The sequence below is a fragment of the Lepisma saccharinum genome, chromosome 30 (genome assembly GCF_977018435.1).
Source record: "Lepisma saccharinum chromosome 30, izLepSacc3.1, whole genome shotgun sequence".
Classification (NCBI taxonomy): Eukaryota; Metazoa; Arthropoda; class Insecta; order Zygentoma; family Lepismatidae; genus Lepisma; species Lepisma saccharinum.
Window position 1 is genome coordinate 14,876,549 of NC_139258.1, and position 23,996 is coordinate 14,900,544.

Genomic DNA, 23,996 nt, shown 5'->3' on the forward strand with positions numbered 1-23,996 from the left:
CGTTTCTCAAGAAAGGAAAGCGTTATGCAGGCCAGTAGCCAGGGGGGCTGAGCCCCCATTGGCACTGCAGTCAGCCCCCTTGACTAGGGTCATAGCTGTCATAGCTAGGGTTACCAGATCGCTGTAAGGAAATGTAGGACATAATGCAAAATTTAGGACACAAAACATTCACAATAAATAATACACATTTTCAGAACATGTTACAAAGAAATTTAAAATTTTCAGCTTTTAAAAAAATATGATTTCTTAATGAATTCTTAAATGAAAAATTGTGAAATTTTTAATCAATACTAAACAATGAATTTCTTACTAGCCTACATGTTTTAACTTCTCAGAGGAGCCAAAGTTTTATCAAAATTTTACGTTTAGTCAAAATATATTTATGAGAGAGACTGAACAGTCAAACTCTTTGAAATTATACTGAACCCCAGTATCAAACTTTTTACAGATATTTGAAAAAAATATTTCTCCCATGGCTCCGTTGTGCTGATGGTAATGAAAATAAATGCTCCATCCTTATGACCTGGAATGGCAAGCAAATATTCAGCAATTACCGTCACTTGAAATGGTTCCAGAAATTTCATCCAGGGTAGTTTCTACGTACTTCAATAACTTGGCATCATCAAAATGTAGACCCAAAACTTTGTTCATAAATTTCTTCAGTTTTTGTTCCAGCAGGAACCTTTATTTCCTTTTTGAGTAATGACTGAATCAAAATAAATTTCACTATTCAGTTTGCGAGCGCAGTCCATAGACTTGTAACTTGCATGATTTCTCTTTGTTCAACTGAAACACGTATTTTTCCTAATTAATATTAATTATGTAACGCTCAAAATGTAGGACATGTATGATATTTTTCAAATTCCTCCTGGACGCCGGACATAAGGCTAAAATGTAGGACATGTCCGGTAAAAACCGGACGTCTGGTAACCCTACCCATGACATTCGGTAAAACTATTTTGTGTAATTTGTTTGCAGTGAAAAGTGAAAATGTATTATTTTGCTCACAAATTTGGCGAAGGATAAATTCAGGGAGCATGAACAGCAGCTACTACATTCGTTCATCTTATTTATAAGAAGTCTTAAGTAGCGGCAAGTATTTAAGAGATTCTCTTCTCTAGACTTTAGAAAGTTTATTCACAGGAGAGCTTCTTTATCTGTACCTCTGGGGTGTAAGGGGTGATCCTTCCATGTAGTAAACCCAATTATCAACCTCACTTCCACGTAGTACACACTGGACTGCTTTTTCCAGACTAACGAGGCTCTGGCGACAGACCCTATGGACAGTATAATTCTGTGTGTTGTCCTGATTGTTGTCCTTATGTGTGCTGCACAGATTATTACTGAGAGCCCCTTTACAATCTCAGCTTTTAGCCGGTCAGAATATTTTAAGATTTATTTTAGTTATGCGACAGTATAGTTTTGTTATATGTAATGGTAAGGGGCTCACCCCGCATAACGTGACGGGTGCAAAATAGTCTAAACGCACCCAAAATTTTAAATTCAAATTGAATCAAATTATCTGTACCCTCGTTGCCCCTGTTGAGACCTCCCATTTATACAGAAATCTGTGACTTTGATATCATTATGCAAATTCCCTCCGCATCTGCGTCAAAGGTTAACAGCTCCGAAATTTTGGAAACGAAGGGGAGTTTTATTGTTTCGGCCGGGGAATGGAATGTACGCTAGTTACTATGATTGAATATTGTCCATCTTTTCTTGTGTAATGTAAATACTGTATTATCAAACGTAGTATGGAGTGTGTAGTAAGGGATGATTTCAATAGCAATCAATTACACCTCAAGTGATATTTTAAAAGATACATAAAAATGTAGTATTTGTGTGATATTTCTAAACTTCATGTAACTTGATGACCCCTTCCCCACATAATTTACCTTCAGTTAGCATTGTTAAACTTTTGAAAAATGGATTTGATTTACAAAGACCCTATTGGTAACCCGTGGGCCCTCCTGGAGATCAATTCTGGCTACGGGCCTGTCTGTATGTTTGGTTCTATTAGCATAAATACACTGAAAATTTATTATTTATGCTAAGGGAACTAAACCTAAGTAGCCTAACCTAACAACTTAGGCATTTAGCCTCGATAAGGGAGACTCCCCCGTAACTAATTCTTTTCTTCGTCTACCTTTACAGATTTGATTGATGTAGGAGTATGCGGAATCCCAAAAAGTTGGTACTGGGATCGGAAAGAAAATTTTCCGTCCTGCTCCCGACTTCGGAAAATCATTTCACAACTTTTAGGAATTTGGAACAATCGGGAAATTCCGAGAAAGTTGTTTAAAAGTGGTTAATTCTCGATATTTTCTCGGATTGTTAGTTAGCGCCATCAAACCATAGAATGATTTTAGTTTAAGATTCATTTTCCATTCAGAGTCCCCCTTCCCTGACGTCCGTGGTATAATCAACACTTCTACTCCAAATGTAGGGGACTGTTGGCACCACGTTCGAACGAACTGAGTTAGTTCAACACCCAGTAAAAGATGGCAGTAGTGAAGATTCGAAATGCTTGAACATATGTTGAGAGGTCTTGCCCGCCAAGGTATTTGGGCACATGTTTCCGTATGTCAAATGTGATTCGCGAAACAGCTGAACTTCGGCCAATGAAAACGTACGAATTTCGCTGCGTTTCTTGTTACAGCAACAACTATGGCAGACGAAGAAGGTAAGTACGAATGGTGATGGTAATGTTTTTCTTTACACTAACTTAATCTGATAATGAACCCATCTTTATATACTGCCTAATAAGTTATTACCATCAGATGACTACCGCCGCATATCGGTGCAGTGTCGTGAAGTCCCAGGAGAAATGTAAATGACAGTATTGAAGTCATATGGCCAAAATTTTAACCTACGCAACTTAATGATAACATACAAAATAATTATTTTAAGTCTTAGAGAAGCAGTTTTGTGTGACACGAAGTGCTCATAGATTGTAAACGATATTAACCATTTTTTTGTAGTTCTACCGTGAAGAGCTGTTAGTTGCGTTATTCTATAAATTGTTTTGAATTCGTAGCCGGGTGGGAGGAACCTACGCTCACTTGTGTTTTGTTGCTTGTGTCTCGTTTCTAAATATGGAAGTTAGTGTGAAAGCAGGTACAAGCGTGGTAGAAGTCAAGTATTTGATGCCTGTAATACTAAATAAACATTTGCAAATTTATGTATGAGGAAGAAACGAGCCTATTTATGTGTCAGGAATGAATGGGAGATATAAGGCATGAAGATTCGTATCTAGCTGATACAGAATAAATCACCGATATATTAATGTTGTTAGTTTAATATTACTGGTCTGTTTTATAACCTGTAATCACAGATCAAGGCATTTATTTTATGTGTGTTTAGGTAAGGTGTAAATGGAGCGATTTTACAATACCGGACAATTCCCTGATTTCGTTCATGTTTTGCATACTCAATAATTTAGGGCTCCTAACCACGAATCTGCAGTTAAAATTTGGCGCTCACGTGTGGAACTTGCAAAATAAGGGGGTCCGTGATCCCAATCGACAATGCACAATTGCTCATTATTTATCGCAAGATTTTGCGTGTCGAATACATAAAGAACGAAATATATATTCCTGATATTACTACGACCCCAAATTTTAACTGTGTGCACCTAACCTAAGCTAACCTTGCCGTGCATGGTTTGTGGAGCTATCCATGAATGGTTTGTGGGGCTATCCAAGAATGGTTCGTGGGGCTACCCGTGCATCGTTAGAGGGGTTTAATGCCAATTGCGACCAGGCAGTTAATGTCAGTTTCGTAGCACTTGAGCAACAAATTTCAACCACAGAATCGTGATCAAATGTCCTAAATTAGTGTGTATGTGAAATATGAATGAATGAATGCCCCCGTATTATTAATATGTACCCAACTGAAAAAGTAGCTTTTTCCAAAGCAAAAGTTATGAAATGACTTCATTTTCTACCTTCCTCACACCAACAGCTCACAGATTACTGAACAAGTGAATGCTGTAGACAACATAACGAATTGCAAACGCCACTTGTTCATATGAGCAAACATGGATTCCAATTGTTGTTGATGTATTGAAAAACATCGTGGTAAATCACAACTTCTGCACGTTAATTTACAATTTCGACACATGACCACCAAATCTTAGGTGCAGATACGTCATCAGGACTCCTTAATAGTGAGTATTAGAATTACTAACGAAATTATGCCTCTTTTTGGTATTGTAAAATCACAACCTTCTACACGTTATTTTGAAAGTTCCACATGAGAGCGACAAATTTTAACTGCAGATTTGTGATTAGCAGCCCTAAATTAGTGAGTATGCGAAATATGGACGAAATTGGACAAGTATCCGGTATTGTAAAATTATACCGGTGTAAATATCTGCACAAGTACATAATATGTCAGCTAAATGCACTGCGTGTGTGTGTATATATATATATATATATGTATGTTTGTATATTATGGCAGATGTAGATGCATCACTATCATATTATTATATATTATAGAAATTGACTTATTTAAAAATGCATGAATCTTCAGATTTTTGTTTTAGCAATTTTGTAGGAGTTTTGATAGTAAAAAGTTACAATGTACCTAATTGTTATCTTAGAAATTTTATTTTTTTAAGATTTTAAAGTTTTGTATTGTCTCACTGCAGAGCCTGAACCTGAAGAATATGCACCAGTTGGTCCACGCTACCCTTGTGATGTGTGTGGACGAAGCTTTGCACAGGAAACACTCGAAAAGCACACACCGATTTGTGCAAAACATGCAGCTAAAAGGAGAAGAGTGTTCGACTCTTCGAAACAGAGGTTGCAGGAATTGGAGGAAGCACTGCCTAAAAAAACCACAAAGAAAGTGAAGGCTTCCTCTTCTGATAAGCGCCCTTCTTCCAAGTGGAAGGAGGACCATCGTGAGCTGGTGAGCACTGTTCGCGAAGCGAGGGTTGCTTCTGCAAAGAGATCGTCCGTCACTACCAATCTCACCGGAGGCAACGAGAAGTGTCCACATTGTGACAGAAGCTTTGGTCCAAAGGCGATTGAACGCCATGTTTCGTTTTGCAAGGAGTTGAAGGCAAGGATACCTCAGAGTCCATTGAATTCTCAGGCAAAGGAGAGGCAAGATGCACGATTAAAGGTACATTTCCAATGCACTGTGTTCACTATTTTCACATTCCAGTTACTATGTAACTGTTCTTTACTGTCATTATATTATATTTGTGTGTGAATTCTGCTAGCCATACCCATGTGATGGGGTAAGGTAAAGTTCTCCATGCATGTAGTACTGTGCCATGAAGGCACTTTTATGTGATGTAGGGCCTGACACCTTCTTGGGTAAAATTTCAGTAACCACCAAACGTCTCTAATTCCCTTATTTGATACTTACGTATTCTACATTCCTAAGGATTCTTGAAAGTGGCATTTCGTTTTTTTCCATGCAAATAATCTCAATTTTAGACATATCGAGTATTTTTTTTTGTTCGCTTTTGCTTGCGTTACATGCGATATGGCGGAGAAATCTTGACTTGCGTTGTCCATGATCAGTGGTTATGCAGTGTTGCAACCTTCTCCGTAGAAAAATACCTACTTTCGTGTTACTGATTTTGTATTTCTTTCCAGGTTCGAAAAATGCACGAACCATGCACGGCAAGGTTAGGTTCTGTTAGGTTAGGCAAACATAGTTAAATTTGTTTTTTTAAAATTAGAAGAATATTTTTTTTTCGGGTTCGAAAACCCCACGAACCATGCACGGATAGCCCCCACGAACCATGCACGGATAGCCCCCACGAACCATTCATAAATAGCCCCATGAACCAATCACGGCAAGGTTAGGTTAGGCAAACATAGTTAAAATTGTTTTTTAAAATTAGAAAAATTGAAGATAATTTATTTCAATGTAACATATAATCTGTTTTTCCATTTGTTATTTAACATTACGAAAATTAAAGATAATTCATTTCTATATAACGGATATTCTTCAACGCCGTGCAATTTCACCATGCATCCTGTGCACATCATGTTGTCGCAAGTTTGTAATCAGAAATGATGAACAGTAACACATGTTTATTTACGTTCTATAACTGTTACACAGTTACAAAACCACGTATTTGGAAACACTGACCGGTTGTTACGTCATGAAACGCACGCAAAAATTTGGTTCACGTAGAAGACGGACATCAAGGGAACAGCTTTCGTGCATCCAAGTGAAATTAAAGTTGAAAATTACATGATTTACCAGCAAAAACATTCCAGCGAGGGGAAAACACACTTCCAAGACCTTCCTAAAGTATAAATAAACTCTCTCCTGTAAAATTGAAGAAATATGTTTTGCGGAAACGAAAATTTTACCCATTCTTGATCTCGGACATTACCCCCCAGGTACCCATTGATTTGAGGCTGTGCGAGCCCCAGAGCCACTTTCTGCAGGGAAAAGTCTGGAAAAAATTCAGACCTTAGGTCACCCACCCTGGGAATTGAACCCAGGTCTCCCACATGACAGTCAGATGCCCTACCCACTAGACCATGTGATAATGAATATTAATTTTATAGTGAGTGACCGAGTATTTATGCAAGCAGGTGTGCAGTATTTCATAATTAGTTAACTATGTGAGTGAGACCAGTAGAGTTCAAACATTTTTGTGCATTTTCACTCAAATACTGAAGGTACTGTAAAACCGATAAAACATCAAAAAATGTTTTGTCGTGTTTTATGCGATGTTTCTGGCTGTGGGTCGGAGGCCATACTGCCCCAGGCACTGGCAGTGTGCAGCTTTTGTGCACACATGTTTTACTTGCAAGTGGTTGAGCTCTAACTCTGTTTTGGAGTGATTTGATTTATTTACCTTGTGCAAATTTGGCTAATTATGAAGATGGCATTGAATGGTGATAAGATGAAATACATGAAGAGACACACACACAACACAAGTCCTACTGGCTGAGAGTTCAGATGCTAGAACCTGCTGAGGCTGCAAGAGGCAGTCCAAGGTTTACTACGTGGAAGTGAAGTTGACATTTCGGTGCCTTAAGAAAGGGTCACTCCTTGCACCCATAACTGTTTTTGGAAGAATGCCTGGAGATGCTTCTAAAAGTTGCATGGACCTGTGAGTTGATGTCTTTTTAATGTCTTCGTTCCTTAACATGTCTGTAGAAGGTCCCAGATATAGGTCAGTGGTTGGGAGATATGAAGCTCAGTCACATGGAAGCACAACGTTTTTTCTTTTTTCGTATGTACTGTCTCATTTATTTGGTTCAAACAGTTTGACAATGTAAATGCTTATGCCAATTGTGTTATAAAATGGTATCTAGGAACCAATCGACTGTTCACGCAGTACTCTGCTTATGCTGAATCATGAAAGTCGAGAACTTAACATCACAGTGACTGACTGCTTGATTTACAGTAAACCCTCATTAACAGAAACTTGCTTAAGACGAACACTCAGTTAACATGAACAAAATGTTGGTCCCGACAGGGATGTATTATATCTTATAGAAAGTTTTATCGGTTAACGCGAATTTGGGTTACCACGAATTACGAACTGTTTTTCAGTATGTTGTGTCATTAGATCTCATTTAACACGAACTTTCAAGGTTTTCACAATTTTTTTATGTTGTTCCTCTGCTAGGTATGTAAGAAATTGCTCAACAATCTCTATCATCTTGTCAACAATCAACTTATACAGTACTGTAACCAACAGATTCAGATGAACAATGTGTTCAAATGTCTGTTTTTGTATTCTTTAAAACATAGCCAGTATGAGTAACATCAAGATTAAAACTTGGGTGCAATTGCTCGACAATCGCGATCATCGTGTCAACAATGAGCTTATTCGTATTTAACCAACAAATTTAGTTGTGTGTTCAGATGTGTTTTTCTAGTCTTTAAAACGTAGCCAGTACGAGTTATTTGCGTTCCCGTCTGCAACAGCGCAATATACAGAAATTTTTCACCAGAAAATGATCTGCGAGTACTTTTTGAAAAGTTAATTACTGTAGTAGTGTTTTCTATGATGACATACATAATACGTATTGTAAATGGTTAATGTGTAGAAAGAACTGTATTGCAACAATAAAATTTGAGTCCCCGGTTAGCACAAATATTTTTAACACTAACTCTTGATTTTTCGGTCCCTTGGGATTCGTGTTAACTAGGGTTTACTGTAGTTTATTTTACTTCATTTTCTGTCCCTTTTGGCTATCATGAAGATGAAGATGAATGGTGGTGGAAGGTAAAAGAAACTAAAGAAGGACTAAAATTAAATGGTGTGACTCAGTTGTTAGCATATGCAGATGATGTAGACTTACTGGGGGATGATGTGAATACAATTAAGAATAATGCTAAAATATTTTTCAAAACTGCTAAAGAGATAGGTTTGGAAGTTAACAAAGAGAAAACTAAATATATGCTTACAGGCCGAAACCAAGTGTTAGGTAATAATCAAAATCTGATTATTCATAACAACTCGTTTGAACCAGTTTCCAAATTCAAATACTTAGGAGTAATATTAACAAATGAATATTATATTAAAGAGGAAATAAAAAGTAGGCTTAATTCAGGAAATGCATGTTACTTCTCTCTTCATAAACTTTTGTCTTCTCGTTTAATATCTAAGAAACTAAAAGTTAAAATATACAAAACAGTAATTTTGCCTGTAGTATTGTATGGATGTGAAACTTGGTCCCTTACATTGAAAGAGGAACATAAATTGAGAGTATTTGAAAATAAGATCCTTAGGAAAATATTTGGACCTAAAAGGGATGAGGAGACAGGTGAGTGAAGAAGGTTACATAATTTAGAACTACATAATTTGTATTCATGTCCAGATATTATTAGAATAATTAAATCAAGAAGACTTAGGTGGACAGGCCACGTGGCTCGAATGGGAGAGGAAAGAGGAGTTTGCAGGATTGTTGTTGGGAAACCTGATGGTAAGAGACCAGTAGGAAGGCCAAGACGAAGATGGAGGGACAAGGTTGAGTTGGACGTAAAGGAAATCTGTAGGGATGGAAAAGAGTATATAGAACTTGCTCAAGATAGGGACAGATGGAAGGCCTGTGTTGCTGCAGCCATTAACCTTCGGGCTTAAGAAGGCTAGAGAGTTAGTTAGTTAAGATAAGATGGTTGAAGGGCCAATCAAATATACAGGGACGACACATCACAAGCCCCACATAAAATTATACTGGCTGGGAGTTCAGACGTCGGAATCTCGCTAGTCTGCCAAATGTAGTCCAGGTGTAATTCTCTCGTTAAATACAGCTTCAGTTTTCATCCTAACTGTCATTTTAGTAGAGGTTTTTCATTAAATATATATTTATTTTCTTATTTGCTAACCAGCTTCACCTAAGCGTGGGTCAAATGAATAAATGTTAACAAAAACTAAAAAACGGTAAAAAAAAAAAAGTCAAGAGTTTTGGGTTTGTTATTTTGGTAGATACAGTGTGAATGCATGTTTTAGATATGGTTAAGACTCTACTTTATGTCCTTTTCATAAGGAATACGTGTCATATATCGTTGGAAAGGTTATTGTTAGGGGCATGCATATTTCGTTTTTGACGAAAAAACGAAATTTGAAAAAACACATTGTATTGTTAATTTTTCATGTTTTTGAAAGGTGGGAGGTGCATTTTGTGACCATATTTTGTCACGAAATAATGCGAAATGAACTGCAAAAAGCGAAATTAACTCTTAAACACGAAATTCAGGGTTTATTCACCGACGCGACACCTTCCGAGGTCTGAATTATCCTGAGAGTTATGCAATTCCCGGAAAATTGATTAATTCTTCTGTTAATATTGGAGAAGCAAAAATGGACTCCTTTACACAGAAATAAACTTAATAGTCTGATAACTACATAAATGTGCTATTAGAAGTGAAATGTTAATTCTGTGGAATAAGTGTAGTTTTTAAATCAAATTTAGGATTATTTTCACTATTTTAAAACCAATATGTCTTTTTATATACCACTTTTCATCCATTTTTTCACCGCTATAACACCGATATTTTATTTTATTTACCGCTTTTGAACCCGAAATTGACTCAGTTTTTGTACCGAAATTTTGCCTTTTTATTTACCAAAAATATGTGCCTCTAGTTATTGTATAAGGAATTCAACAACGTAAATCCCAAAGCGAGGAAAAATTACCTGGAGGAGGAAATCGATAAAAACCTATGTTGTCCGGATATGAGTAATTGAACGTACCGAGGAAATTTTTCGATGATGCACATATTTAGGGGTGAAATGAATGGTAATGGAACCTAACCTAACCTCGTAGGCATACCTCGTCCCCATGATTGGTTTGTGGGGCCCGTACATGGTTTTTGGAGCTAACGTGAATGGTTCATGGGGCTACCCGTGAATGGTTAGTGGGGCTATTGTGAACAGAAAGTGTAAAAAGAAAAAGGTACTTACCCGAAGAGATGCCGGCTGTCTGCAAGCACGGTTTTGAACGATGCACTAAATTATTACTTTGGATAAACGTATTTTACACTATCTACAAGTTTTTGGAACTTGTTCTTTTTCATGCACCATACACACGCACAACTCACCGAGAACGCAAAGAAGCAATCACCATGCACAACGCGGACACAAAGACGAGCCTGCAGTGTTGTTAACTCCCATCGGTTACCACCAAAAGGCAATACGGACGTAAAGTAGAGTGTAGCCAAGATATGATATCCATGCTTTGAGAAGAAGAAGATGGAAATCAATATTAGCTGATTAGGATATTAAGATTTGTGTGTGGAAAATAATCTGCATTTTTAAAATAGTTCTGATTATATTTAGCGTACATTATTTTTAGTTACCTGCGTATTGATATTGTCTATATTTCATCTTCCTTCAACAACAGTACAAAGTACCTACAGGCAAGACCCAGCGTTCGTTGACTAGGGAAAAGTACTCACCAGGTCTGGGCCAGATTAAGGACTCCAATATTATGAGTAGTCGGTTGTCAGTTGCATCGACATGCTCAACTTTAAGCACTGCTCATGGAATGCGAACTCCTTCAACTGGAAGAAGTCCAGGTGAGTTCTCTGTCCTTTTTGAACATTGTAGAAGTGCTAATAAATGTGTTCAAGGAGAATTTTGAAAATTAAATGTATCTTGAGTTACTTTTTCCGTTATAATCATTTCTTTGTAGTGCAGCAGGTTTCGTTCAAACCTCCCACATTTCAATTCATCATTATTAACTTCACATGCCATGCCTTAATGGTTTTCACATCAGGTGCTTCATCTCCATATTCTCTTCGGCAATTTATTTGCACTGTAATGATTGATTTGGTCTCTGCATACCAGAATACAGATTGTGCTCGCTGCTGCAGAGTCGCCATTGTGCTTTATGCAATTGTGGCACTACATAGTGAGAGAACGGCGAACTTTGAGGTCATGCAGTAAAATTCTTTGAGTTTCTTTCGTCTAGTACCACTCGCATTTCATTATGTTTCATGACCTTTTAGGAATGATGAATTGAAATATGGGAGGTTTGAATGGAACATGCTGTATTTTTAACTATTTTGTGTTTATGTAATTTTGAAGGCCCTTGACCAACTGTACCCCCTCGAGGATTAAAACTAAGTTTTTATTAATTGATAGATTTCGATGTTTTGTGTAATATAGAATGTGTGTCAGGGTGCAGAAAACACAAATTACCAAGATATTTTATCCCAAAGTCAAGTCAGCTGAATTTAAAAAAATCTGTCTTTAAGTACTTTAACTCAACTTGTGTTGCCTTGTAGAAATGGTGATGTTTATCATGATATCAATAAAGGAAGATGTTTTACTGGAGGCATTCATAACAACAGTCACATGTTCCGCAGTGTTTACTATTTTCACTCGTTCTATTGCTGGTTGGAAACTTGTCAAACCTGGTCAAATGATGTTACAAAAATCTTAGTACGAGGGTCTTTCGGAAAGTAACTTCCATTTGGGTATAGAAGAAACACCAGGACATTGTGAGAGTTTTTATTGTATACAACTGAAAGACAGAACTCGAAGCTATTTTTCTACATAAGCACCGTTTCTGTTGAGACACTTATCATATCGATGAACAAGGTTTACAATCCCCATGATGTCAAAGACTTCTGCCGCCTGTGCATTCAGCCATTCAGTAACACTGGCCTTGAGCTCCTGGTCATTGTTGATTCTCTGTCCCCCCCTTCCCCTAGCCACTTCTTCATTTGTGGAAAGAGGTGATAGTCGGTAGGGGCCAAATCTGGGCTGTAAGGAGGATGGTCAAACAATTCCCACTAAAAATGTTGGAGAAGGTACTTAGTCCGATCATTGCTAGAGAACAATCATTACTCCTTACAGCCCAGATTGATTTTTGGATGCCTCATGTCAACAATTCCAATTCTAGTGAACATTAACCTATGCCTGGGTATAAATTTAAAGAAGTGGCTAGGGACACAGTAGCTTGGAGTTGTCTCTTTCACTTGTATGTAATAAAAACTGTCACAATGGCCTGGTGTTTCTTTTATACCCAAACAGAAGTTACTTTCCGAATGACCCTCGTATTTATCCATTTTATCACATCCATGTTATCTATGAGCATTGATTTGTTTGTAAACCAAATAAAAGTTGATCAAATATTTTTAATTTTTAGAGATACTATGTGACCACTAATCATTCTGGTTCGCCTTGTAGTTCGGCAGAGCACCAATGGGAATCCGCTAAAAGAAAATCAAAATTCCAGCCAATCTAGTCATCACAGGAAAAAGTCACCAAGTCCACGTGTGTGGCAACGTTCACCATCTCCTTCCAAGAATAGGGGAAGGAGGTAAGTGTAGACACGTATTTGTATTTTTTTCCCCAAATAACTTCAATCTGTGCTTACATGCACAATTAAATAGTATTCCTAAATCATACATACCTGTAAGTGTCCCTTCATCAAGTTCATCATAGCATCACTCATCCTCATCTTCGCAATTACCCAAAAGTGGCAGAAAAGCGAAGTAAAATTAACCAAGTCAATCAATCAATAAGTTGGTGAATGCATTGGGCCTTCGAAATTAATCGGAAAACATTTGAATTCACAATGTGGAAACACCAATGTGTAGACATACCTATCTTCAAGTACAATCTGAAACCCACTTGGGTTCTTCATCAAGGAATCTAAAGGGATAAGTGTTACACATAAGGATGGTGTGGATTTTTTTAAAAATTGCCAAGAAAACCTGGAATATTCATGGAATTTGTTTTTCCAAAAGACGTGAAAACCCTGTCAAATTGCATGCACTACACTCCTTGTCATGCTTACTATAGAGTGACATATGCTTTCACAAGAACTACACTTTTGTATCACTCCTCAAAATGCTCAGAAATGTTCTTTGTCGCATTTGCGTTGTTGAAGTGGCGGACGAAGCGTTGCGAAACGCTCCTCCTAACGGCTGATCCAGAGAGGGGAATCTCGGAATCTTACAGCAGGAAGTCAAAAAAATTTCGTGTAATGGAAAGTTATTGAATTAATTCACAAACTCTGGGAAAAAACAAAACATTTCAACTGAATCATACTTGTTCATAAGAAATCTTTCATTTATAAATATAAACCTAATGGTGTTTTTAATAAACAAATTGCTCGCGAGCCTTCTGCGCAAGCCACTGCTGTATATCACCTTTCCGCCTTGCTTTGGTCGGCACATTCTCGAGGCGAACGGAATGGTAGGGAGCATTATCCATAACAATGATGCTGTAAAATACTGGCGAACCACTCCTCGAAACGTTGTCCATCCATTTCCTGATAGTCGCCAACACCTTTCTTGGCACGAAACAACAAACAACCGCCATCCACAAAACCTTTCATCACTTCCGATGTGAACAACAATGAGCCTCCCCCCTTTCCATGAGGGCTGCTTTGATCCAACACTGAGTCCATGAAGGAAAGCCTGTCAGAGCGAAACCACTGTTGTGTCTACGAATAAACATTTAAAACAATTTGCTTCGCCTGACTATTCAAAGGTTTCCCTTTCCGGTGCGCTTTGAAATAACAAGTCGATGAAACAACTGAACTGCTAGCAGAGGACGTCATGTTTCTCTACTGAGTACTGAAGCAGACAAATATAAGCTCACTCTTAGCCTCTTTGTGAACTCTTAACTTTTTTGCTGGCTTCGCCAGCTAACCAATGTATTTGACATTCTCTGTCTTACATTTACCATGAATGAGGTAATAATTACTTTTAATTTTAAAGAATGTTCAATATTTACTATTTTCAGTCAATATTTTTTTACTTCATACGTCCTTGTTTGTTTTATTCTAAGGAACTATTCTTGTGCACAAGATTCGAAAATGCGGCTAGGCTGGGCTCGTTGCCAACCCCTCAGTATTAACTGGTTCGATTTTTTAATAAATTAAATTTAAAACCCTAATATACTTCTTGAATCTCAACAAATATTAATATCAGAAATAATATTTATCTCACAAAAACACACTTCCGGAATGTCCTAACCTAATGAAACTCTTCTCTAACGACTCTATCCGAAGGCATGCAGTAACAAACAAGAGTTGCAGGGTTGCAATGCTGATAATACGTCACTGTAGAGTAAGCATGACAAGGAGTTGAATTACTATGGTTTTTAAACTCTGTCTGTCAATGCATGGGCGTTCCTCATGTTTTGTATCCCCTCCGCAGCACAAATTCTTATGCACAAGATAGCCAGGAGTCGTCCTCCCTGAGAGCGAGGGTGGAGCCGGAAGGAGGCGAAGACGATCTTTCCAGTTCTTGCAACCTCACCCGAGCCCACCGTGGAGTTGGTGACGACAACCGAGGAAGGAAGCACAAGCAAGCAGAGGATAGAGAGAGGTAATCTTACCTATTTAAGACCTATTTACATCTGAATCTTTATAATTTCCATGCAAGTAGAACCTTCTTTGTTAGCTTGTGAGACTTAGTTCTCTTTGGTTCAAAAAAATGTGTACTATTTTGGAATGGGGATACCCTTTTTGGGACCTCTGTGCACTCATATTCTGTTATGGTACGAAATAGGAGTTCGCAGGATCTCGAAAAGTCAGTACCAGGATCAGGAAAAAAAATTCCCATCCAGATCCTGATTTCAGGAAATGATCTCTTGACTTTTTGGATTCCCGAACTGTTGGATAATTCCAAATGGTCATGTTACAAAGTGGTTAATTTTTTATGTTTCCTGCATTGTAAGTGTCTGAAACTTCTCAGAAATTGTTAATTTTTATTCGAGAAATGCAAAAACAATCACCTAATGGTAAATTGGTATGTAGAATTCAAGATTTTCAAAGCGTCAGGAAATGGAAATTTGTCTCATCCCGAAAGCTGGGATTAGAAAAAAATTCATAATGTGATTATTACGACCCAGAAGTGTTCGTAACTACACAGTGATAACAATAGAAGCGCTGCCTATTATTCTTCCTGAGAATCTGAGAAGCAAATTTCTTTGCTCACAAACATGTTTGGATCTCTCTCATTTCAAGGGCAAGCATTTGATTTATATAAAAAAAACATTTGAAACTAGTGCTTATAACTGTAGTGACCATAACAATATAAATTTACGTTTATATATTTGTAAAGGGTCTACCAATTTGAACGTCAGAACTTTGAAAGTGTGTTGTGGCAACACTGACTGAAATGACGAGATTGAACTGTGACATCTGTGTGCAGTAGTCTGTGGCAAGTTATCATGGAGAGAGACACAATGCAACAACACATATAAATTATTTAAATTTATTATCAAAATTTGTGTTCAGTTCGACAGACATTTCGTGCAATGAGAGGAATTTAAGGTTAACATAATTGACCAACAGAATGCTATATTTACCGCCTCGTAGAGAAATTTGAACGAACATCTGTTCATTGTCGAGTCGGTCATTCAGCTGAGAATATTGCTTCGGTAAGCCAGAGCGTGGTGGACGGCCTTTCACAGATGACAACATGGCGAATTTTTCATCACGATCTTAACCTAGAAGCTTATAAAGTGCAACTGACTCAAGAACTTAAGCCTAATGATCATCGTCTGCGTAGGGAGTTCGCTAATTGGGCTCTACAGCAGTTGGATGCCGATCCAGATTTTGGCCGGAAAATCATATTTTCCGATGAAGCACATTTTTTCTTCATGGCTATGTTAACAAACAAAACTGTAGGATTTGGGCAGATGAAAATCCGCAAGTGATTCTGGACACACCCTTTCATGCTGAGAAAGTGACTGTGTGGTGTGGTTTTTGGGCCAATGGCATGATCGGGCCTTATTTTTTTGAGGACCAACATGGAAATCACATGACTGTCAATGGGGAGCGATTCAGGAATATGGTAGTGCAGTTTTTGTGGCCTAAACTGGCAAATCTTGACACCAACAATGTGTTTTTCCAACAGGATGGTGCAACTTGCCTCACAGCTCGCCAAACAATGGAATTATCGCAGGAAAAGTTCCCCGGACGAGTTCTGTCCAGAAAAGGTGATGTAAACCGGTCACCAAGATCATGTGATCTAACTCCCCTGGATTATTTTCTATGCGGTTATGTCGAACGTAAGGTCTACGAGACTAAGCCATGCACAGTTCGTGACCTGAAACGGAACATCGAACAAGCCATTGAGACTATACTGCTCAATATGTGTGCAGGTGTGCTGGAAAATTGGACATTCAGAATCCATTCCACCCACTGAAGCAGAGGAGGACATTTGAACGACATATTGTTCAAAACTTAATGCCATTGTTTGCTCTTGAAAATAATATATATATATATATATATATATATATATATAAACACAGAAATAGGATCAGAAAAGGTGCCAGAAGGGCGGATAAACACTAATGAAGAAGGAGACAGTAAACACTTACCACACGAAAAGAAATTATTCAATATTTCGCGATCTATGTCGCATTTTCAAGTTGAAGAAGAAAGATCGGCGTTACTGAGAGAAGAGGCACAGAATACTGACCGTAGCGTCTCTATGATCAGTGTTGCCAGAAACAGTTGATAGATCACGAGAAGTACTTTCACCAGTGTTTACTGTAAGGTGGGTGGGTAATTTTGGGGAGGAGAGGAAAGGGTTACTGGTTGGCTAGGTTGAGTCCGGGGGGTATAGTGGCGTGCATGCCTGTTATGTAGGCCTTTTCCCAGCGCCTGCGGAAAGATGTGTCAGAGCGGGGGGGTAAAAGATGGATAGATGGATGATGGCAACACGGAAGCAGTTATTGAAGGTGGTGTTATGGCTGTTGGTGTGGATGGCAACAGTGAAATCGGAGTTTTGGGTGGAGGAACGGTGATTATTAAACCTTAGGTTGAGCAGTATAATCACCGTTCCTCCACCCAAAACTCCGATTTCACTGTTGCCATCCACACCAACAGCCATAACACCACCTTCAATAACTGCTTCCGTGTTGCCATCATCCATCTATCCATCTTTTACCCCCCCGCTCTGACACATCTTTCCGCAGGCGATTGGAAAGGGCCTATATAACAAGCACGCACACCACTATACCCCCCGGACTCAACCTAGCCAACCAGTAACCCTTTCCTCTCCTCCCCAAAATTACCCACCCACCTTACAGTAAACACTGGTGAAAGTACTTCTCATCATCTATCAACTGTTTCTGGCAACACTGATCGTAGAGACGCTACGGTCAGTATTCTGTGCCTCTTATCCTAGTAACGCCGATCTTTCTCCTCTTAACTTGAAAATGCCACTCAGATCGCGAAATATAGAATAATTTCTCTTCGTGTGGTAAGTGTTTACTGTCTCCTTCATCATTAGTATACATATATATATATATATATAGTATTCTGTGCCTCTACTCACAGTGTCGTCGATCTTTTATCTACCTTCTTGAAAATGCGACTCAGATCGCGAAATATTGATTTATTTCTATTTGTGTGGTAAGTGTTTACTGTCTCCTTCATTATTTGTATTTATCCGCCCTTCTGGCACCATTTCTAACCCTATTCCTATATATATATATATATATATGTCATTATCACTTGTGGTTTTCATTCTATCTGACGTTCAAATTAGTAGACCCTGTACATCCTTCATAATACATTTCTATAATTAGTCCTCTGTCTAGAGACATTCTTAAAAAATGATTTTGTAACTTGCTTTTCCAAAGGAATCCCAGATTCTAATCCCGGCCTGGACATGGATGTTAGTGAGTTCTTCTTCATCAATTTCGTATCATCCTCCCCTTCTCATTTAGCCAAAAGTGGCAGAAAAGCGAAGTGAAATAAACCAAATTAGTTAATCTAAATCCTTTGTTATAACTCGCATTCTGGTTCTCACAGGTGGCATAGTGGTAACATCATCACCTTGTAATCAAGGCGTGCTTGGTTTGATACTCGGTGGAGGCACATGACACAGTGGTTTGGATCCCACTTTAAACTGTAGGTCAAGTCTCAATCAATACTGATCAGATGATGTACCCAAGCCTGTTCATACCACAGACAAGAGATAAGAATAAGTTATGCTGTTATGAACATTTATTTTTTAATGTCTATACTGTGTGCCTTAAGTAATTTAGTAGTATAGTGAATTCCATGTCTGTAGTGTTTTTATTTACCGTTCCCCAGTCTATATTATGGTGTGATATGTTTCAGTCATGCAAGAATCCATCTTTTAGTTGCATGGTGAACTATGTAGAAATTTCAGTGAAAAATTGAGGCTTGACCTGGAGTTGAACCAGGGTCTCTAGCATTCTGTTCCATTGCTCTACCAACTGAGCTACCAAGCCAGTCCTGGTTTCACCTATATTTTTCCCTCATACTGTTTCGCCCATGGGGAATTGTCTGTCAGTAACTGTAACGGGATCTGTTACCAATAAAACACTGATGGTGTTGACATGCCTACTTTCTCCCAGCGTTTAGTTGTTTTGGTTTGGTTTGATTTGGTGTTTTAAGTCCACTTTATGCACAGTAAGGCTAATCGGGACTGGACCTACAGTTTAAAGTGGGATCCGAACCACTTGTGCCTCCACGGGGTATCGAACCCGGGACCCCTCGATTACAAGGAAATGACGCTACCACTGCGCCATGGGGGAGGCCCGCGTTTAGTTGTAAAGTACAGCAAAGACCCAGGTTTGAATCCTGGTCGAGCATGCCTTTTGGATAAGATTTCTACATAGTCCATCCTTTAAGTTACTAACCCTGTCACTTCATCTATGCCTGTGCATTTTTCCTCTGACATAGATGTCCATCTCTTGTTTCGGTTAGAGATATTTCTCCCAGTGAAGAAAGAAGAAAGTATCAAGAGGAGAAACCGGAAAGAGATTCTTGCCAAAGAACCACCAATGGAAATCTGAATCAGCAACCGAATGATTCTAGACCTGGTTCTAGGTTTTCGCTTAACGTTGCTGAGAACCGTAAGACATGGAGTGACTGCAACCGAACTGTACCACCGAAAGAAGATGCAAAATCTCAGCCGAAGGAAAAGGATCCGAACTCCAGAAAGTGGAAACCAACCAAAGTACCCGTCCTGGTTGCGAATGCAAAACAACCAGCTAAGGCAACAGTTGGAAAGCAACAGCAAGGCAGCCAACAAAACAAATTTGAGGTCAAACTGAACGACATAGACGTAAATGAAGCGAACCAAGACATGGTGGTGTTTGTCTACCCAACAGAAGAACAATCAGATCATGAAGACGAAGATCATAACGATTCGCATGAGAGCAAGAGGTTGATGTTGAACAAAACATACTCGTTCGAGCACAGCAATGCTTCTGAAGAGATGTTGCCTGAGGGTGCGAATGATAAACCTGAAGATGACTATAAACGTTACTTTTCGCCTCCAGATTCTGCAGAGAACATAAGAAACAGTACACCTTTGCCGAAAGACGATGCTTACACTCAAGAGACCTTTGAAACCAACAGTGAAGACGAAGGCACTTCTGCCGTGTCAGACGATAGCATTGAGGTAGAACGGAACCAACTGAACGTAGAGGAGGGGGGAGAAGATGATAAGTGTGTAAGAGACAGCAAGGTGCAATCTCCCAAGGATGATGACGATGCATGCAGAGGTGCAGCCAGTACAGAATCTCTGAAGGATGACACCGTTGACAAGCAATTCGATATGATTTGCAAAGAGTTGAGAACGCAGCTTGAACAAAATTTATCCCAAATTGACAAAAGCAGGAATGGAGATTTCTCTAATCCCAGTGCGAGTAAGATGTATGCAGTGGAAAAGTCTGACGACCATATTACCACTGGCACTTCGGAACAGACAAGTGAAGTGGTTCATGCTACAGATGAGCTGAACGGTAAACCACCAAGCTCTCGTAGTGGTGTCAGTAAGACACACAGTCCACCGAGAAAAGAGCAGAGAACTGTTGTAACAAATAACAAATCAACAAATCCCTCTATCAAACGGTCTAAAGCAAACAAATCATCTTCAGATCCTGCTCTACATGGAAAGCAGAAGAATAGAATTGATTCAGAAGCTACAACGCACAGAAACCAGAATATTGAGATAATAGAAGATCCTGCAGAAGATGTGAACCAATATGCTGTGAAGAACTGTGGCAAGTCCGATACGACACTTAATCTTAAGAAGGAAAGCATCCCAGAGAGACCTGCTCCGCTCTTAAAATCGAGGAAAAAGAAGCAAGCAAGTGACCAAGGTGTCGAATTACAGCATATACAAACCTGCATACAAACTGAGCCGTACGAGGAAGTCAATAGAAGAGCCATGCTGGCCGAGGCATTGAACGAGGTGCTAATGGAGAAGATATATGGTCCCGTAAATATGCACAAGTCGAAGAATGGTCAGTTACGAAACAAGCAACGTCCCAATCCAACGAAGAATGTTGTGCTGCCACCAATACTGGAGCCCCAGGGTCGGAAACAGTGGAAAAATATAAGGTCAGCGCAACTGTTACCTATCAGTAGGCCATTTTCTGCTTCAAGTATCTATTCTATAGCCGTTTGCTAGAATTTTATCTAAGCTTACTTCTGAGATGCTAATTGTAAGTGCTTGTGTCTAGGAAATTCAACATGGAGACCAGAATCCATTACATCTTCATATACAAGCAGCTTTCCAATATTCATTTGGGTTTCCCCGTGGAAACAAATATGAAATTGTGTTGGGTATTCAGGTTTCGATTCCTGACCTTGCCATTGGTCATGTAATCATCACGATTGCTGAAAAGTGACAGAAAAGAGATAATATACTTGGGAAGTACAAAAAATAAAGGGTGTCTCAATAATATTTTAGTTTTTAAAACTATTAAAATAAATACTTAAATTTTTTGTATAAAGATAAATTTATTACCAAAAGAAAGCTTAAACGTTAAATTTTTATTTGTGAAAAAGAGTATTGGACAAATGGTGACCGTTCATGTTTTCACATTCAATTATTCTTGAACTTGCTGCACGCAGTCTTAACGATGGGCGATGATCCTCACTAACAGATTGGCGCATGCGGTCAATGTTTCTATTCAATCTTGATGACCTTGGACGTCCAGGTGGTTTACTCGTCATAGTGCTTCCAGTGTTTTCGAACTTCCTCTCCCAATATTTAATTAAATTTTCACTTGGGATGTCTTTCATTCCTGTCAGGCTATAATGATGCCGGTACAAACGATGCACAACAACATAAGAATCATTATTTTTTTAATACGCACTAACACAAAAGCACATTGCTGCCCCGTAAAGCGCTCCATGGCAACTAAATATTAGAAACTTTTGCCAAGCGTTTGCGATCTATCTAATTTCTCCGTAATTTGCGAATTGCACCAGAGGGCGGATTCAAAAACGAAAATATTTCTGAGACACCTTTTATGTAAACGCCAACTTTTATTATGATTTCCTAATTGCTCTACGTTATTTATTATTCGCTCTAAAATTTCGATCTCTTGTTCTCAATTTAGCAATTGAACGTCATTGCAACACCTACAAACCTTGCTAGAGCCACTTGACTCAAACTCGGGCTGTTTCATGTTCAGGCTCTGAAATATCAACGATTACAATTACATTTCCAAATTAATGAATGGAAAACTTGATGTACCATATTTATTATCTAAAATTACATTAAAGACATGTAATTATTAGCACCCGGGACTTTGTTATAACATATTTTTCATATCTTTTATATATCATGGGATCGAATTCCGGAGTGAGATCTCGACGTATCTGGTGATGATAAACTGAAATTAGCAAATTTGATAGGACATAATTTGACATATTCTACGATTTTTTTGTTTTTACAACATATTTATTCCCTTTTCAGGCAAGATGATATATTTAGCTATCAATAATTTCCTAATTTTCCTACATACAAATAATTATTTAACATGTATCCGGATCTTTATTATCCACTTATTTTGAGACTCGAAACTGAAAACATCCATGACACCTCTGTGCAGGCACGCCCACATGATTTTTTTCCTGGAGGAGGCAAAGCTACCCCTTGCCCCCCTCCAGGCATCCATGCATCTGCGTTATTGTCTGAGCTTGCATGATGTGAACGAACTTTGCCCTTCATTGTTGTACACATTCACGAGAATAGCCAGCGAGAAACTAAACAAATTTGAACTGTTGTGTGACCCTTTTTTTTCAATTTTACAACAATTAAAAAACTGACAGTTACATGCTCAAGTCGGCAGACTTTGATTTTACCAATAATGCAAAAAAGAGGCAGATGTCAAGAAAAGAACCTGGACGTTTGTGTGTGTCGATAAGAAGTAAGAACAATGCTTCGAACAAGTGTTGGTTAACGCAGTGGCTTCTCTTTCATGCCAAGTGAATATAGTTTGACGAGGCAATCTTGAATTAGTGGTTGATTGAGAGGCGCAATAGTATGAGAATGATGCCTCCTGTAAAGGGATCAGATTCAGTCTAATTGAGATGTTACGTTAAGGAATTTGGTAGTGATGTTTTCTCGACCGATGACAAAATTTTTCGTTTCTCACTGCAATGCTTGAGGTTAGTAAAATTAAAAATTTGTGAACTTTCTTCGTTTATATGCCTATGTATGATATTTTTTTAAAAATATTTCCTCTGTGTGTGAGGTATGTTTTAAGAAAGATTTTGTATGCAGATTGAATACAGTATTTTTTTCTGAAACCTCTGCCTTTTCTTGTATATAAATACGAAAATTACACTTCCAACAAATAGGTAAATGTGGCAAAATAGGAAATGCAACTGAGGATAATTGCGCAGTAAGCGCCACGATTTTTCCAATGTTTCTCCGTGCATTCTACATGAAAAGAGATTCTAATTTCATTTAATACATCATCCGAACTTTGTTGATATTGCATGGAAAACCCAGAATTGAATTGTAAATGAAAAAAGGAAGTTCTGCTTTGCATATATTTCATATATTTGGGATTCACTGTTTTTTTGTTTTTTTTTATTTTTCTGACATATTTTTAAATTTTTAAGACATATTTTTAATTTTTTCTGATATATTTACATATATATTTTACACTTTTATAGGACATAAAGTCCCGGGCCGTGGTCATTATGTATTCTGAAATTTGTCACTTCTTATTTTAGACATAGTAGGGTCATAATCCACTGGAGCCCAGTAATCTTTTATTGTGATAACAACATGTGTAATTTTACTTTAACTGTTTTTTTTTCAACATATGTGATTACATTGTACTTTTATAAATGTGTATTTTTCGTTATTTTAACGAAATTGGTCTTCTCACTATATTTTTTCATGTAGTACACATTTTAATTTTTTTCTTTTTAATTGTAATATTATGTATATGTCATATGTTATGACAAACTGCTGTATTAGGCATGTACGCTGTTTTTCAGCAGTAAAATCGAATAAATGAAATCAAATCAAATTTGTGAACGTAAGAGGGAACTTTTCAGATGACCCAATTGTCTGTCTTCCACATAGTATACCCTTTACTGCATTTTGCAGGGTTCTGGAATCTGGACTCTCAGCCAGTAAAATCCTAGGTGGAGCTTGCTCCTTGTCCATGTTTTGGCCGTGTACACGATCGAAGATCAAAACTTAAACTCTGATCGGGAAAAGATCACTGGAAAATTCCATTGCACGAAGACGGTTCAACACTTGGATCACGTTCTAGGAACATCAAAACGAGT

General features: G+C 38.2%; 1 protein-coding gene across 1 annotated transcript in view; it reads left to right on the forward strand.

Moving 5' to 3' along the window:
- Positions 1 to 2,545: 2,545 nt before the first annotated feature.
- LOC145981758 (uncharacterized) overlaps positions 2,546 to 23,996 on the forward strand; it is a 38,107-nt gene continuing 16,656 nt past the window's right edge. Inside the window, exons 1-6 of the mRNA XM_083115168.1 lie at positions 2,546 to 2,683; positions 4,652 to 5,130; positions 10,839 to 11,013; positions 12,632 to 12,764; positions 14,614 to 14,784; positions 19,152 to 20,795. Of these exons, the coding sequence (XP_082971294.1) occupies positions 2,668 to 2,683; positions 4,652 to 5,130; positions 10,839 to 11,013; positions 12,632 to 12,764; positions 14,614 to 14,784; positions 19,152 to 20,795 (2,618 nt within the window). The 5' untranslated portion in view covers positions 2,546 to 2,667. The remainder of the gene's footprint in view (positions 2,684 to 4,651; positions 5,131 to 10,838; positions 11,014 to 12,631; positions 12,765 to 14,613; positions 14,785 to 19,151; positions 20,796 to 23,996) is intronic.